General features: G+C 45.9%; 1 protein-coding gene across 1 annotated transcript in view; it reads right to left on the bottom strand.

The window, feature by feature from the left end:
- The window catches only part of GLI2 (GLI family zinc finger 2), a 144,783-nt gene that overhangs the window by 55,845 nt on the left and 74,058 nt on the right, over positions 1-14,880 (bottom strand). The window contains exon 2 of the mRNA XM_009327147.1: positions 10,935-11,040. Within this exon, the coding sequence (XP_009325422.1) occupies positions 10,935-11,040 (106 nt within the window). The remainder of the gene's footprint in view (positions 1-10,934; positions 11,041-14,880) is intronic.

A 14,880-nucleotide genomic window follows, 5' to 3' on the forward strand; every position in this document is an offset into this window, starting at 1 on the left:
TTTAGTAAACATTTCTATTTTATAGCATCTTCAGAAGAACACCTCCCTCCAGGACAGTATGTGAACATGCATTAAGTTCCTCTGAAGTCAACAGACCTAAGCAGGTATTTCTAATTAAGCATATACTTAGGTGTTTCCCTGAATAGGGAGAGACTTAAAAACAGTTCGGTAGCCTAGATTGCTTTCTGTATGTCCATCTGCCCCATCAGTTCATCATTTCTTTTCAAATATCTTCTACAAATATCTCTTCTCCTTCTTTGCTAATCCCCATTAGATTGGTCTTCCTTTCATTTACTGATTTGATGACTGAATGTGTTAATTCCTTCACCACCTTATCTTTCTACACCCTGCTTTTTGTCATCTACAATGAAGTTTTCTCTTGTAGAATATCGTACTGCACTTGAGTTGGGATGAAAGACAGCATATGAAATCAAGTGTTTTATCTCACAGTGAAGACAAATAGTCTCAAACAAGAATATGCATGTAAGAACACTGCCCTAATGCAGCTGTAAGCTTGAAACTTTCCTGTTTTTAATGTATTAACCACACTCTGGTAGTCTTTCCTCTACCAGTGGTAATTTGGGATGTGTGGTTACTCTGTGGGATCTTAAGAAGCTTTCAGATGAAGTATTCATTCAGCAGGTACCATGTCCTGCAGCTGGTTTGCAAATCAAAAGCCATGAAAGTAGCTCCAGAACCAAGCTAGGAAAGCCCCTCGTGAAGGGACAAGAGGAGGAATAAGACAAATTCTTCTCCAGGATGCTTTTACAGGGTAGAAAGGAAAATATTTCAAAGGCCCTTACAGGATTTAGGAACACACATTTATTTCTCAGAGAGACTTAAACCCAAAAAGCTCAATGTGACTGCATTTCATATAGCCCTAACATATTTTTTCAGGCATGCCTGACTGCACCCAGGTGCTTTTATAAGTGACTTGGGTACGTGTGTGCAGGTTAGGGAGAGGTGTAAGAGAGATAAAATAAGTTGCGGCAGGAAAAAATACCTCTGCTGTGAGGAGGCTCCAACTGTACAAAAGAAACGTACAGTTTCTTTTCGTACACTGCACTCGTAGAAAGGGCAGGAGGTGGTGGTGGAGCCTAACTCTCACATTTAATCTAACAGCAGGCACTCAGCAGGGGGGAGACCATAGTACAGGTCCTTCTGCTGCCCAAGGGGTGGAAAAGGATAGCTCCTGCCTCCCAGGCTCCTGCCATGCTGTAAGGTGTCCCCCCTTGCCCCAAGTATCAGCTTAAAAAAATGTTGAAAGGCTCACAATCTCCTGGTTTCACTATCAGCTACCACGATCAATTATATCAAAACCCAACCCCACACATGCCAATAAAGTGAGCGCAGGGAATGCAGTAAACTTGCTCTTGAAGTGGAGTCTGGCCAACTGATATCAACTAAACCTTGAATATGATTTTTCCATAGCACATCCTCCCACGAGATCTGCCATGTGAATGCTCCTGCAACAGAGAGGACACAGGGCAGAAAACATCCCCATCGGTCCCACAGGAGCTGTATGACCTGGACGTGTACGCTGGACTCCAAGCATGCACAAGCCACCTCATTAACGTGTTTGTGTTTCTTAACTCCATTCTAGTCATTTTCTTAATTTTTAGGTACGTAACTCCCTTACTAGGGCTGGCTTTGGGGTCCTGAGTTTCAATGAAGGTTGGGGGAGTTAGACATTAACTGGGATCCAGCATGTTTGAAAAATGCACTATGCCTTTGCATTACCGGCACTTGACAAGCCAGCCCTAAGGGTCAACATTATTTTGAAACCCACAACACCCACTTTCAAAATAATGTTGTTAGCCAGACCCAATATAGTGGGATTTACGATCTGAAATCATACAGGCACTTTTTAAAATTTGACCCTTGAGTAATGCTCTGAATTTTAGCTCTGTTAGTTGTCTATTTAATATCAACGGTGAAACATAAAAGAACAGGCATGAAAAGCCTCCAAGGCAGAAAATTGTGTAAAATCACAAATTCTTAAAATGGTCTGGCACACAGAAGAAAAACATACATACGTGGTTTAGTGTCAAAGCCAGGGATCTAGAAAGCTCACTTAAACACATGTGTGCCCGCAGGAGCGCTCTGCAGATCTGAGATTTGCCAGAGTAACAGCACCCAGTTCTGCCCTTTGGTTTGTGCAGATGTGTGTGCACGGCGTTAGCTGCAGGGAGGGTATCCAGATCCACAGTTCTGTCAAATAGGGTCCTTTTTTTATTAGTATTATTTTTTGTCTTTTCCCCCCAGCCATCTGGGTGGTCCGAGAATCAGACCCGAAATACCTAGGATCCCTCGAACCACATGTTCCAATCCCAGCAGAGTTGACTCAGTCCTTCATCCTTCCAGGGTAAATTGACTTCTCTGCTCTTTATTGCGTGGGGGGAGCTTCTGGATGAGATTCTAAAATTTCCGCTCTGTATGGACATTAAAAATCCTACATTTTTCTTCCAGTATCATAAAACCCAGCCTCCCTGCCATTAGTTTTTATCTCTCAGCACCTTGTGTTATTTGCTTCTCATGGCCACTGGTAGCTGGGAACCCAGATTAACCAGCACCTGAAAAGTGATGTGCCGCAGGCTTCATTTCACAAGCCAATGGGATGGATGGGTTTTGTCCATTTATCTCCACACATACTGGAAGGATTTCAGAGAAACACAGTGAAAATGAGGAGGCTGAGCAGATTGATATTTGAGTATATGCTGCAGGCTGCAGCCTGGCCAGTTCATTAGCGCGGGGAGGAAGGATATGACAACATGCAGCAAGTATCTGGCGGGACGTGTTACACAAAGGAGGTGTGCTAGGAGCAGAAGGGTGAAATTCAGGGAGAGAAAAAAAGGAGCGTGGACTATGAGCAGATTGATATTTGAGTATATGCTGCAGGCTGCAGCCTGGCCAGTTCATTAGCGCGGGGAGGAAGGATATGACAACATGCAGCAAGTATCTGGCGGGACGTGTTACACAAGGAGGTGTGCTAGGAGCAGAAGGGTGAAATTCAGGGAGAGAAAAAAAGGAGCGTGGACTAGGAAGGTGAATTGCATGGAGAGCTTTTTATACTGAGAAAGGATTTGCTACAGGATAGAGTAAAAGTTTAACCAGGACATACAGGACCAAAAAGGGGGAACCCGCGTACCCCTGTCCTATACAGGAGAAAGCGCTACACAGGAACAAACCACTGCAACAGGTCATCGTCTCTTGTCCTCATGACTGTAAGAAGCTGGTGAGAGGTGAAACACCATCTAGAGAGGGGATTTATTTAGGATTAAGAAAAAGGAGATGCCAGGAGGGGCACTGCTCCACATTTAGCCAAGAGAAAACTTGGGAAACAAATTTGTAACACTGGAGTATAAAAGGGCAGGAGATTGGCACTGAACATTTATTCATTTTCACACGATGCTGAAAGCAATGGAGAATGGGCAATACCATTGAGATAGCTTCTGAAAGACCCGCACTCTCTGTTTAGAAACTCTTTAGAAAGCAGCGGGAGAACAGAGTTCAAATAAATTTTTCCTAAAGCACAAGCTTAACAGCGGATAAGGTGGAAGCATGAAGTCACTTTTAATCTACTATAAAGTGAGGTAAGCAAAGGGATTATCACTTAAGACTTGCTGACATGAAGCTCTGAGAATGACATTTAAAAGCAATGGTGGATTACAGAGTGACATCATATTAAACGAACACATGCCACAGGTTTACATAAAAGACCTCAGAGATCAGGCTCAATACTAAAACCTCCTAGCTGTTTTTACACTTCTGGCGGTGATTAGGCTAAATTAGAGCTGCAGTTCTTCATTCAGTAAGTTGTGGTGTCACAGCACCAGCAGCTCGGTGGCCCAGATCTTCAGTGAGTGCTGACAGGCACGACTCCATCTGAGCTCACCAAGGCCCCTCACTCCAGTGCAATGATGCCGGCATTCAGCAACTGAAGATCCAACCCAAATATTTCTAAGTCCTACCTGTGTCTTACTGCATAGTTCAGTGAACCTGAAACCGTGTACCTTCAGATGCCTCTGGACTTCAGGTTTGAGTTTTTCAAAGTATTCTGAAGGCTATTTAACTAAACACACACGATGAAACTATCTCCTCAATTTAAGGAACAGCACAGATGTGCAAATCTCTCTCATAATAGAAAAGGCTTGAAAATTGTTAACAAGATTCAAAAGAGAAAGCTGTGGCGTTTTGTGTTTTGTTGGTTGGGTTTTTTCCAGCAGAATAGTTTATCAGATTGGAAAAACCTACAGAAACATTCTAGCCCTGATGAGTGTTTTGGATTATGTCTGCCCCATTTTCAGAAGACCTGATCAGCCTGTCCTCCCACTGAGGTCAGAAGATGTTAAGCGCGTACCTTCTCAGTTTCTGCACAGGTAGGTAGCGCTGTGTACTTCTTTCCTGATGCCTGAAAACATGCCACAAGCCCCTTCTGGGGAGCCGAATGAGCCACAGACCACCTGACTTTTCTTAGCTCTCAAAACATCAGGAGGGTGAGTATTACTGTAATGGCATTTTAGAGATGGGAAAACTAAAGCACAGATGGAATTAAAGTAATTTTTCCAGCTCCCAAAACAGGACAGCAGCAGCTCAGTATTTAATCTGTGGTCTCCTGGAGATGGATCAAGTGACCATCAAGTATCAATCCTGGTAGTTTCACAGTGAGATTGGTATTGATAGTTCCCCAAATCACTTCCTGGAGGTTACCAAAGAGCCACCTAAAAGCAACATACTCCTGCTAATTACAGACCAGGGAGAGGTTTGAACCAGCCTTCTGGAGGGGATCAGCCTCTGCAAACCATCGCTTACTCACACATTCTTATTTTCTTAAATAAATAAAAGAAGCATGTGGGAAAGAAGGGGACAGAATAAATTGGATGTGGGAGCCCCCAAACCCGTTTCCCAAATGAGCAATGTATCTATTTGGTGAAAGTCGTAAAACTTTGCAAAACACATAAGAAGGCCTCTCTGAGCAGCTGTTTGCTTTCACTCCGGAGGGAGCTCGCTCTATCTCCAAAGCAGCACGGTACCATCAATCACGACCTGCCAAAGACTTTCTACTCCAGTAGCAAAGTAAATATGAAAACACACAGGTTTTATTGGCGTGTACGTTCTGTGGCTCAACCAAGTGGCATCCTTGCTGCAAGAATGAACATTACCTGGGGTCCCATCCTAAACCGCCTCATGGGATCAAAGCTGCAGCCTCACGGGAGCCATGTCCCGCAGAGGTTAACCGAAGGCACTTCTACACGCACCGATAACGCACAAAGGCAGCTCCGCGAGCTTGCGATGCAACCGGCTCCCCTCCGCCATCAGCTGTGGTCATGAATCCCCCTGGGTGGAGGGGGTGACCGAGAGCCCCCGGCAGAAAATGGGGAGCACTGGCAGGAAAGCCCTGGCAGGGCTCAGCTGGAGCGTGGTCAGGGCCATGGGGGTGCCGGGAAAATTTCATTGCAAAACTCCGACACCCCTTCACTGAGTTGGAAGTTTCAAAGGATTTCTACCCGGCAAAATTAAGGAGGTTTTTGTCTGTGTTTTTTTAAAATGGGAACAGCAAAAGGCACATCTGTGACAATAGCAAATTCCACCTCTAACGCAAGAGACTGGCGTTTCTCAAAGCACAGTTATAAGATGATGATGATGATTATTTTTTGTGTGGCTAAACAACATATTTTCCCTTAACCCCACTTGGCCTCCCTTGGCTGAATCTCACAAAAACAACAAAGGAAAGAGAAAACCAGCCTGAAACAGATATCCAACACGGAAAATCTTGGGTTCGACATTAAATTTGGCAAATTTGTAAACACTTGAGACATAGCCTTTTTATGATGAGAAGTTTAAGAGTCACCTTGCCCGCCTGTGAATTACCCTGCCTAAACAGCTCGGGAACATTGGAACTGGTCCTGAAAAGGTATTCTGTAATTTTTAACACAGTAAAAAGAAAACAAACTTCAACAAGGAGGGGTAATAGGATCAGATAAAGAAAAAAAGTGTAGGCTGAATATCAGGGAAAATCTGTAATATATTAAGATCTCAGGGAAATGGAGGAAGATCCGTGATTAAACCAGATAAAATCCCTACCAGAGGGAAATTAAGGGCAACTCCACATTATCACGGAGATGGAGTCTTCTCTATGTTTAGGTCTTTGGGACAATTCAGTCCTCATGAAAGCCATGGAATTTGTCACTATCAGCTCAGGGGTTTTTTTACTACTTTTATGTGCAGACAGAAGGGCAACAACAATAGTTTGTTAATAAATAATGTCAGAACTGCATCCTGAAACACCACCAGGATGTCAGCAGAAAAACAAGGCTGCTTTTGTTTGTTACACTGCGTAATGCCTGATGGGTTTTAACCACAGTTTAGGAGCTACTGTTAAAAAGCTTCTTGCTGAGTCAAGCCTAGGCATGCTGTTTACAAGGGTTAGCCCTGAAGGCTCTTGCATTGGCAGAGACTTTTAAGCTGAGCTAAGGAGTTTTTAGTTATTTTTGTTGTGCTTTAAAAAAAAAAAAAAGTTGAGAGTAGCTAAGCACACCTAAAAGTGGGGAGTGGAAGGGAGCTATCAGTAATCACCTGCTGCCTCTGCCAGCAGCTTTCCTCTGTAGTCAAGGGCTTGATCTTGCAAAGCTGATGCTAAGAGTCCCCTTGGTTTAAAGCGGAGGGAGTTATTGCAGAGACTGGGCCCCAGTGGAGTAAGCTTTTGTGAAGCAGCTCACTAAAATATGAAATATCCCCTTTGTTAGAAAAGGACCTCCTCTAACTAATTCCGAAGTGAATTTGGTTCAGCTTTGAACCTGCTGAAACACCCTGGCTGACGACTTTTGCTCTGGTAACACTGATCTATGTTCTGTCTACAACCAACAGGGCAGAGTGAAATTCTGACAAATCAATAAAAGCTGCATGCAGAAAAGTGCATATAACACCCACCATTGCTCTTCCACAGAGCCTGGGCCATCCTGTGCTGCGGCAGAGGCGAGGTTCCCAGGGAAAAACAGTATGTGGCTGTGTAATTTAATACATTATCGCAGCGGCGCACAAAATGAGTCAGAATCACAAATTTATTTTTCTGTCATTTCTTAGCTTTTGAGTGCTGTATTTTGCAATCTTAATATTAAACAATGTTGCTTTGTGGAAGTGGTACCTCATAAAATTTATATGTACCAATACAATTTCCTTTATTCATTCTGCTCTAACTCTGCAGTCCTGGAAGAGATTTCATCCCATACTCAGTTTTACTCCATTCTGCATTACATCCTTTCTCAGTGTCCACTGGGCTCCAATCCTGCCTCTCCCCCCATCCTCCATATGACCACAAGCTCACAAGCATCAGAATCCAGGACGATGCCTTGAACCCACAATATTCCTGTTGGTTTGCACTGCAGAGAGCTCAAGGATCACCTGAATGAAATACTTTCTTTTTCTAGACTACCAAGCAAGCACCATGATTCTGCCAAATTGTTCTTAAAGCCAAAAAAAGATGTCAAAAAAAGAGGGAGTGGTGTATCACCAAATAAGTAAAACCAACGGAGGTTGTACAAAAAAGTGAGTTGTCCTAATGACTACAGAAACACTATTTTACCCTGAAAAAAAATCTCTAGAAGTATATGTCAAGGCAATACCAATGTGACCTGCTTCTGGACGTATACAATAAATGCTCAGTGATTTGGAAGAAAACTCAAGCCCTGAAAATTATTTGTCATGCTGTTTAACAAGGAAATGACTGAGAGATAAGGGCTGACAACAGTGAGCAGAAATGCAGCAAATCTTTCAGGCCTCTGTCTTGTCATGTGGATCTTTTATTACTTGAGTTTTCCATATTCCCAACCATATTCTCAAGAAAAGGGTCCCACAGGTGCTCCTGCTCAAGAGAGCCTTGAAGATGAGTTCCTTCCAGTTAGGATAAAATAACGTATGTTCTCATTAGGCCAAATGCAAACAGTGATGAAGGGGAATGCACTGCCATGTCACATCGAGCAATCAGGAAACAAACCTTTGACATAATGCAGCAGGCAGATAATAAGACCCCATAGTTAGCAACAAATGAGACTACACTTAATTTGCTGTGCAATGTTCATGTAATTAGATAAATTTGGTACCAGCAAGACAGCAGACAGCTAGAATATGGGCTTGATGAATTGGGGGCTCTCTGTCAGGCACCGATCACATTAATCATAAAGCCAAAACTCAGTGACACAATTTTTCTTCCAAACATTTACCATAATTTTCTAGAGTGAAAATATGCACATGCCTTTTTTTTTTGGAGTTGTTTACTTTAAACAGAAGGATGGATTTCTGCACCACCAGGGTGGAGTTCAAATTTCTAGAGGCTTGACCGTGCCTGCAGGGTCCATCTAGCCTAGTGAACAAGAGACAGGCAACTTCTATGCATGCTCTAACCCAGTTCCACCACCATGTTCTGGATCATTTCATGTTGAACATCCTCCAACGTTATCGTCTCCAGAGCAGACTGGAGGAGAGAAGAGGAAGACAAAAGAGAAGTAGAACAAAAACTAGAGGAGGAAAGGGCAGGAGATGCAGTTAAGATATTTGCAGATAAAATTGAAAGAGAAAAAATGGTCGACAGACTAACTCCACAGCTAGTGAGAATTTTCCCAGTGTGGTTGTGCTGTAGTCCACGGCAGTTGGAAAAGAGCCGAACAGAAGTGGCATTCCCTTGACCCTAAAAAAACCCACAAACAAGAAGCAGTTGGCTGCTCAGCTTTGGCGCTTCACCAGCCACAGAGGCAACCTTCAGCGCAATGCCCAGGTAATAAGACTGACCTTATCAAACATTTCAAAGAAAACTATATTTCCTCTTCTAAGACCAAAACCCAAGTTTTCTCTCTGGTACCTCACAAGTTGTTTTTGTGAGAGGTGCTGCTGGGAAGGTGAAAGATCCCAAAGAAGAAAGACAATAGGTATTTACCAACAACTCTACCCACGTACTAAGCAGGACTCTCTTGTTCCCCTGACAGACAAATGTGGTCACTGCTAAAACAGTGGATTATTAATATTGGCACAGGTGAGCTGAAACCTGATCTGCTAGCACTGTACACTTGGCCAGGCTTTATCAGTTGGACAACCCCAATATCATAAAATACTGGCTCCCATCACTGGATGTTGATTCACAGGTACATGGCACCAGCTGGTGAGCTCTCGGTTGCGTTCTGGAGAAGACCCTGCTCCATGACCCCACTGAAGAAGCTGCTGCAGAGGCAGCACACCCTATCCTGCCCGCGAGGAGCGAAGGGGGGCACCGACTGGGGCACACAAATAACCTGGTGTGAAACATCTGAGCATCTGCCATCCTCTCTTCTAACCACTGCTTTGAATATTGCCCCTTTCAGAAGTCAGTATGCTTTATTAGCCAGAGCTCTGGCTTATTAACTATCTCCCAGTACGTTTTGTTATTAATCTTTCTTTTTTCTACACTTTTGCATGTACTTGCACGCAAGACCAGAACTATTTCATTCAGCCCCCCCAGCCCCCTCCAATTCCCATGTTAGCAACCTGCTCTGTCTTTTCCCCTTTGCACACAGCGTGGAAGGAGCTGCTCTGCGCCTTTAAACATCCAGTCAAACTGACTACCAGCCAAAAAGACAATGACTTGTCTTCTGGTAGGATCCAGGGGAATGCCCTATCCTTTTTTCCTGCAGCATTTTGGAAGTGGAATAAAGCCCTCGTAGCTATGGGACTCCACAGATCTCCTGGCTGCCGCTGTCTGCGCTACTTGCCTCCCAGGGGCTGTTCCCCAGCTCACACCTATCCAGAAAAAGCACAGCTCTACAAACAGCCCCTGCAAAGCTGGGTGAGCGCTGACCCCGTCCGGACGGCGAGCTGCAGTGGGGCTCTGAAGTCAAAAGAGGGATCAGAGTTTTTTAAGTGATGAGCCCTATTTGTTCTTCCCTTGCTCTTCCTGAAAAATATTTCCAGCCCTTATGGGTTCCCCTACACTGGGTACCCTGGGACCTGTCCCTCAGCTGATGGCTGAGCCCTGTGTTACAGCCATGGATTGAGCGATTTCAGGGCAGCCGTGGGACCACCAACCCCATCAGGCTGCTCCTCACCTCGCACGGGGATGGTGTGTTTTAGGGATGAGGAGAAACCCTCCTGGCCACATAGTCACTACAGCCTCTGCTCACGTTTCTGCTGGCTCCTTTTTCCCTGCCCTGGTCAAAGCTTACAGGAGGTGAACCCAGATCTCTCTATAAACATGTCCTCCAAAGCGTCAAGGACTATTGAGCTGTCATGTCCTGGATGAGATTAACCACGATCCCCCCTCTCAGGGTACAGCTCCCAGCTGGTGCCTGTGCTCGCTGGCCATCAGCTGCCCTGGGGAGGGGAGAACCTCGTGAGGAGGTCACCACCGAAACACAGGGTCCTGCCCCTCCAGAGCGGACATGGACACCCATGTGAGGATCTGCCTCTTTACCGCATTTTAGAAAACACCATCCATTCATCGTCTGGTGAAATCAAAGTGAATTACGGTATTCCCAGCAGCCTCTCCCCACCGTTCCCCCAACCAGCGGGCAGGGAGGAACGGTACGCGAGGTCGCGAAATGGAGGGAGCAGTGCCAGGTCTTCACCAAGATGGTGCCAGAAACGACCCAGGCATGGTGCGACATGAGAAACACTGTGGGCGCAAAAACTCAAGTCAAGCCTGTCCCCAGGACCTCAGCTGGATAACAAGACAGAAGCCCTGCACTCCCATCCCACCGCTACACGGCACTTCTATAGGTTTAACGGAGCTGTAGAGCACTCCTGCCAGGCAGGTCAGTATTGCCACCGGACAGGGACAGCAGGGCAGGGGGTGGCCAGCGGGGCCAGCCTGCCAGGAGGGCAGCAAGTCCCTGGGACCTGAGCAGCGGGATTCGGCGTACCACAGGCGGCCACATTTTAGCAAGGCATGGGAGCAGAGGTGCAAGACTTACCCGTGGATAGCGTGGATAGAGTGAGGTTCGTAATGGTATCGTCCTTCCTGGTGGCGCATGTCAATTGGCAAAGGAGCGTGGAAGGCCGGAAAAATGTGCTGCGGCACTGTTGAGGGGAATAGAAGAAGAAAAAAAAAAAGGGACTTCAAAAACTTTTCCTTTCCTTTTAAAACAATTTCAAAGGCACTAAATCTCCATGAATTTCAGAGCAAGAGCAGAGCAAGACAAGGGGTCTTCATGATATCAGCGCTATCATACACCAGAGAAGTGGAATGAATAAATAATCAAAGTCATGCGGAGAAATCCTACATCTTCGACATAAAAGATCTCCAACAGGGTTTTTGACAAAGACAAGCAGCTAAGCGCTCTTTGAACTTGAGGAGATTATAGGAAGCACCAAGGAAAACTAGACTTGCAACGCAAATCAGACTCAACAGAGCCTGGCGGGATCCAGACCTGCGTCGTCCCTCATGCCTGGAGTGGCAGCAAACACTTTTCCTGAAGGTCTGTACACACAGGTTGGAAATATTTACCTAAAAATGTAACAGCGAGAGCAGCGCTAATGCAGACCGTCTAGGCAGTCAGAAGAGGCTCAAAAGTGCCTACTGCCAGGTTCTGAGAAAGGAGCCCAAATTGCTCTCTCTTGTAATCACTTGAGGCCCTATTTTTTATTCATTTGAGAAGCTTGTTTCATCTTTGATGGAAAGATAAAGTGGTCTCAAAAGGCAGAGAACACCTACATTGACTTATTAAATCTACAGGTTTTAATATTTATTATTGACCCCAAAAGTTAACAGTGAGAATATTTGAGTGAGTCGAGCTGATAGAAAATTCATCAGGTTATTTCTCCACACCACCCCCAACAACGCTGTCTGGTCGCCTGGGCCTTTCCTGCTAAAATTACAGAAGCTAAAGAAATACAATTAGCAGAGCCTCGATAATGATACCATACAATCGCCCTCTGATAGGGCTCGTCGCATCTGTAACGATGCCGCTTTCTAGATTTGTACCAGCGACCGGCTTAAAGATAAAAGGCTGGTCTTGCTCTGCCTTTACAAACAGTCAGAAGTTCTTCATTAAAGTTTACTTAATATTGTCAGAGGTTTTCCCATTCCCGCTCCGGCTTCTTGGCCTTTCTGTCTAACTGGAGACTAAAAGCAAAACAAAACCAACCTCCTAAGAGAGCGTTTCAAAACCCAGTCTGCACTCAGTATTTCACTGTGACTTGCCTTCGCGACAGGTAGCATCTCTCTGTAGAGTGGGGAAGCACCATCCAAAACCAAAGTGTCAAAGCTTGGGCCAAGTCTCTCACTGATGCTCAGCTCCAGTAAACGCCAAACTCTTTTCTACGAAAGACTTAAAATTCAGCCTTTCGCATCTGTGACTCCAGCTGCAACAAAGCTACGCCGACTCCGTCCGGCGAGGCTGTGCTCCTTGTGGGTCCGTCGTGCAAAGCCTGCGTGAAATCCCCGTATACGTCTTTCCTGGCATATCAGCAAGAGGATCTAAGGCTCCTACTCCCATTGCAACGTACAATCCCTCAGCACAGCGCGGCACAGGCGCGTCAGCCGGGCTGCCGGGAGAGGTGAAAGACTACACAAAAACAACCCTCCTGCCAACTCTGCTGAAAGGCGTTAAGCTAAGGTAGTCGGTGTGGAAAGTATTTAAGGCTCCACAGCAGACTTGCTCTCCGTGCTCCAGCGAAGGGCTGGCACCGCACACTACCTGATACACTGGGAGCATTTTTGCAGCTCGCCTAATGTCAGGACACAGTAGGGTAACTGTTAACCGCCTTCCCCCCTTCTGCTCCCCTCCCCTCCTCCCCCAAAAGCAGCTCAGGGAGAGAATAAACTTGCACCCTTTAAGATTTGCTTTGGTGGGAGGAAGATTCACCCTTTAACCGTCCCGGGTAGGGATGATCTGTTACATAAGGACACTTGTAAGGAGTCTTCATTTTAAGAGGCAGCCAGTGTTTTTCCAGGTCAGAAATGCAGCAAAGTTCAGCCGTCACACCCCGTCCCCCGCTCACATAGCACCATACAGCCTCTGGTCTCCCCAAACCGCGCTCAGCCCAAAACATTGCCAGAGCAGGCAGGCACCTAGAGCTGCTGCACTTGTCCCTGGGGACACTGCTACGGCCACAGCCCACGGCTGCTGTGGGGACCAGAGGGAGTGGAGCAAGGAGGTTTCACATCATCACGCACCAAGCATGGTCACAAAACCAACTATCCCTGCACAGACATCTGATGCCGGACAACACAAACATCTCTTCCAGCCTGGGCCCCGAGGCTGGGCTTCCTGCAGTTCTCATGCCGTATTTATGCCATACAAATAAACCCAACTCTTCTGTGGTCCTGGGGCCAACCTACACAGCCCAGCTGGCATCCCTATAGGTGAAATTTTGCAACCTCCCAAAACAGGGTGGCCACTCTGCCTGTAACGGGCAGGTCCAGGGCTGAGTTAACCCCCAAACTGCAGGGAAGTGCGAGTTGACATGGGCTGAAACTGTGCTGGGCATTGTGGTAATGTTTTAATAATATGGAAAGTCATATTCTAATCCTTGGGCTCATTCCCTGGACCAGTTTAATTCACTAATAATGATAAAACTATTAAGAATAACAGGTCAAATGCTGAATCTCTTAAAACCCAGGCCAGTTATGTTTTATTTTGTAAGTGTGCATTTTTAAATGATTGATTGCCGAGGTAATATCGGAAATTTTTGTGCAAAAACAGTCTTTCCCTGTCACTCAGGAGAGCTGGGGAAAAGAAAACACAGGGTGTTTGCTGTCTGGCCTGCTTTCCTAGCTATCTGTTGGTATAAAAATGACATCTGAAGAGAATTTCTTCCTCCTCACACCTCTGATTATTAGTGGGAGGAAAATTTCCATGAACTTCCTCCCTCCCACTGGCACCGTTGGTTTGATTTTAGCATTTCAACCTATTTGGACTGCAGGAAGGTCAGCAACGCCCCTGCCTTGGGTGCCTGTTTCACCCCGCCACTCTCATTTCCAACCCCACCACGTACTCCGTGTTTTGCTGCTGCCGAGGGCGAGGGGAAGGGTTGTTTTTGGTGACGTCCCTTTGCAATGTCCCACTTCAGGGCTTCCCCTCTGCTCCCCTGCCTGGGAGCACCAGCCAAGCCTATGGGCTCTGGTGGCTGGTGCTGTTCCTTTTTATTCTCTTCCAGGTCCTTGGTCAGAAATAATGAATGGTTTTATAGGCAATCAACTACCAATTCATAAACGTCAGCCTGGCTCTGCTTCTTGTTCCCACCCCTCCCGAAGAGGACGGCGAGCTGGCAGCAGGACAGCAACACACGCTGTTAACAAAGATGGATGTTTTACACATACGAGTTAAAAAGACAATTATATTCAATTACTTCAAGTAAGTCATGGTGATGTATTTCTAAATAGCCACGAGAAGGGCAATATGATGATTAGGGCAATGAATTTGCCAACTTTAATCTAATCAAGGCAATCTTTTGTTTAGCATTATCTGCTTTGCGGTGGCAGAGGATTTACCAAACCCAAGCAATCTTTGCAGATTTAACCCCAAACCTGTCCAATTAATGCTAATGATGATTGTTTTACACAGAGGGAGGAAGCTTTTAGCAGGAGGCCTGGGGAAAGCTTTCCCCCAGGAAAAAGTTGGGCCACGCCAAGCCATGGGGTACAATATGCTGCAGCACGAAGGCACGACATGGCACCTCCAAAAGTCCCCTAGCACTGGAACAACAGATAAACATTTTCTCTCGCTGCCGTGGAAGGAAGAGAAAACCAAAGAACAAATCAAAGCAGCACCCAAGGGGCCGAGATGATGGGAAAAAAGGGTGTTTTGTACAGAAATAACACGGCTCTTCATTAAGCCTGTGGCACGCAGCTCCTTGGGTGAAGCAGAGCAGCAAGGTGCAGTCAGGAGGCCCCACCTTCCACCCAGCCACTGCTCG

The sequence above is a fragment of the Pygoscelis adeliae genome, unplaced genomic scaffold (assembly GCF_000699105.1).
Source record: "Pygoscelis adeliae isolate BGI_AS28 unplaced genomic scaffold, ASM69910v1 Scaffold227, whole genome shotgun sequence".
Lineage (NCBI taxonomy): Eukaryota > Metazoa > Chordata > Aves > Sphenisciformes > Spheniscidae > Pygoscelis > Pygoscelis adeliae.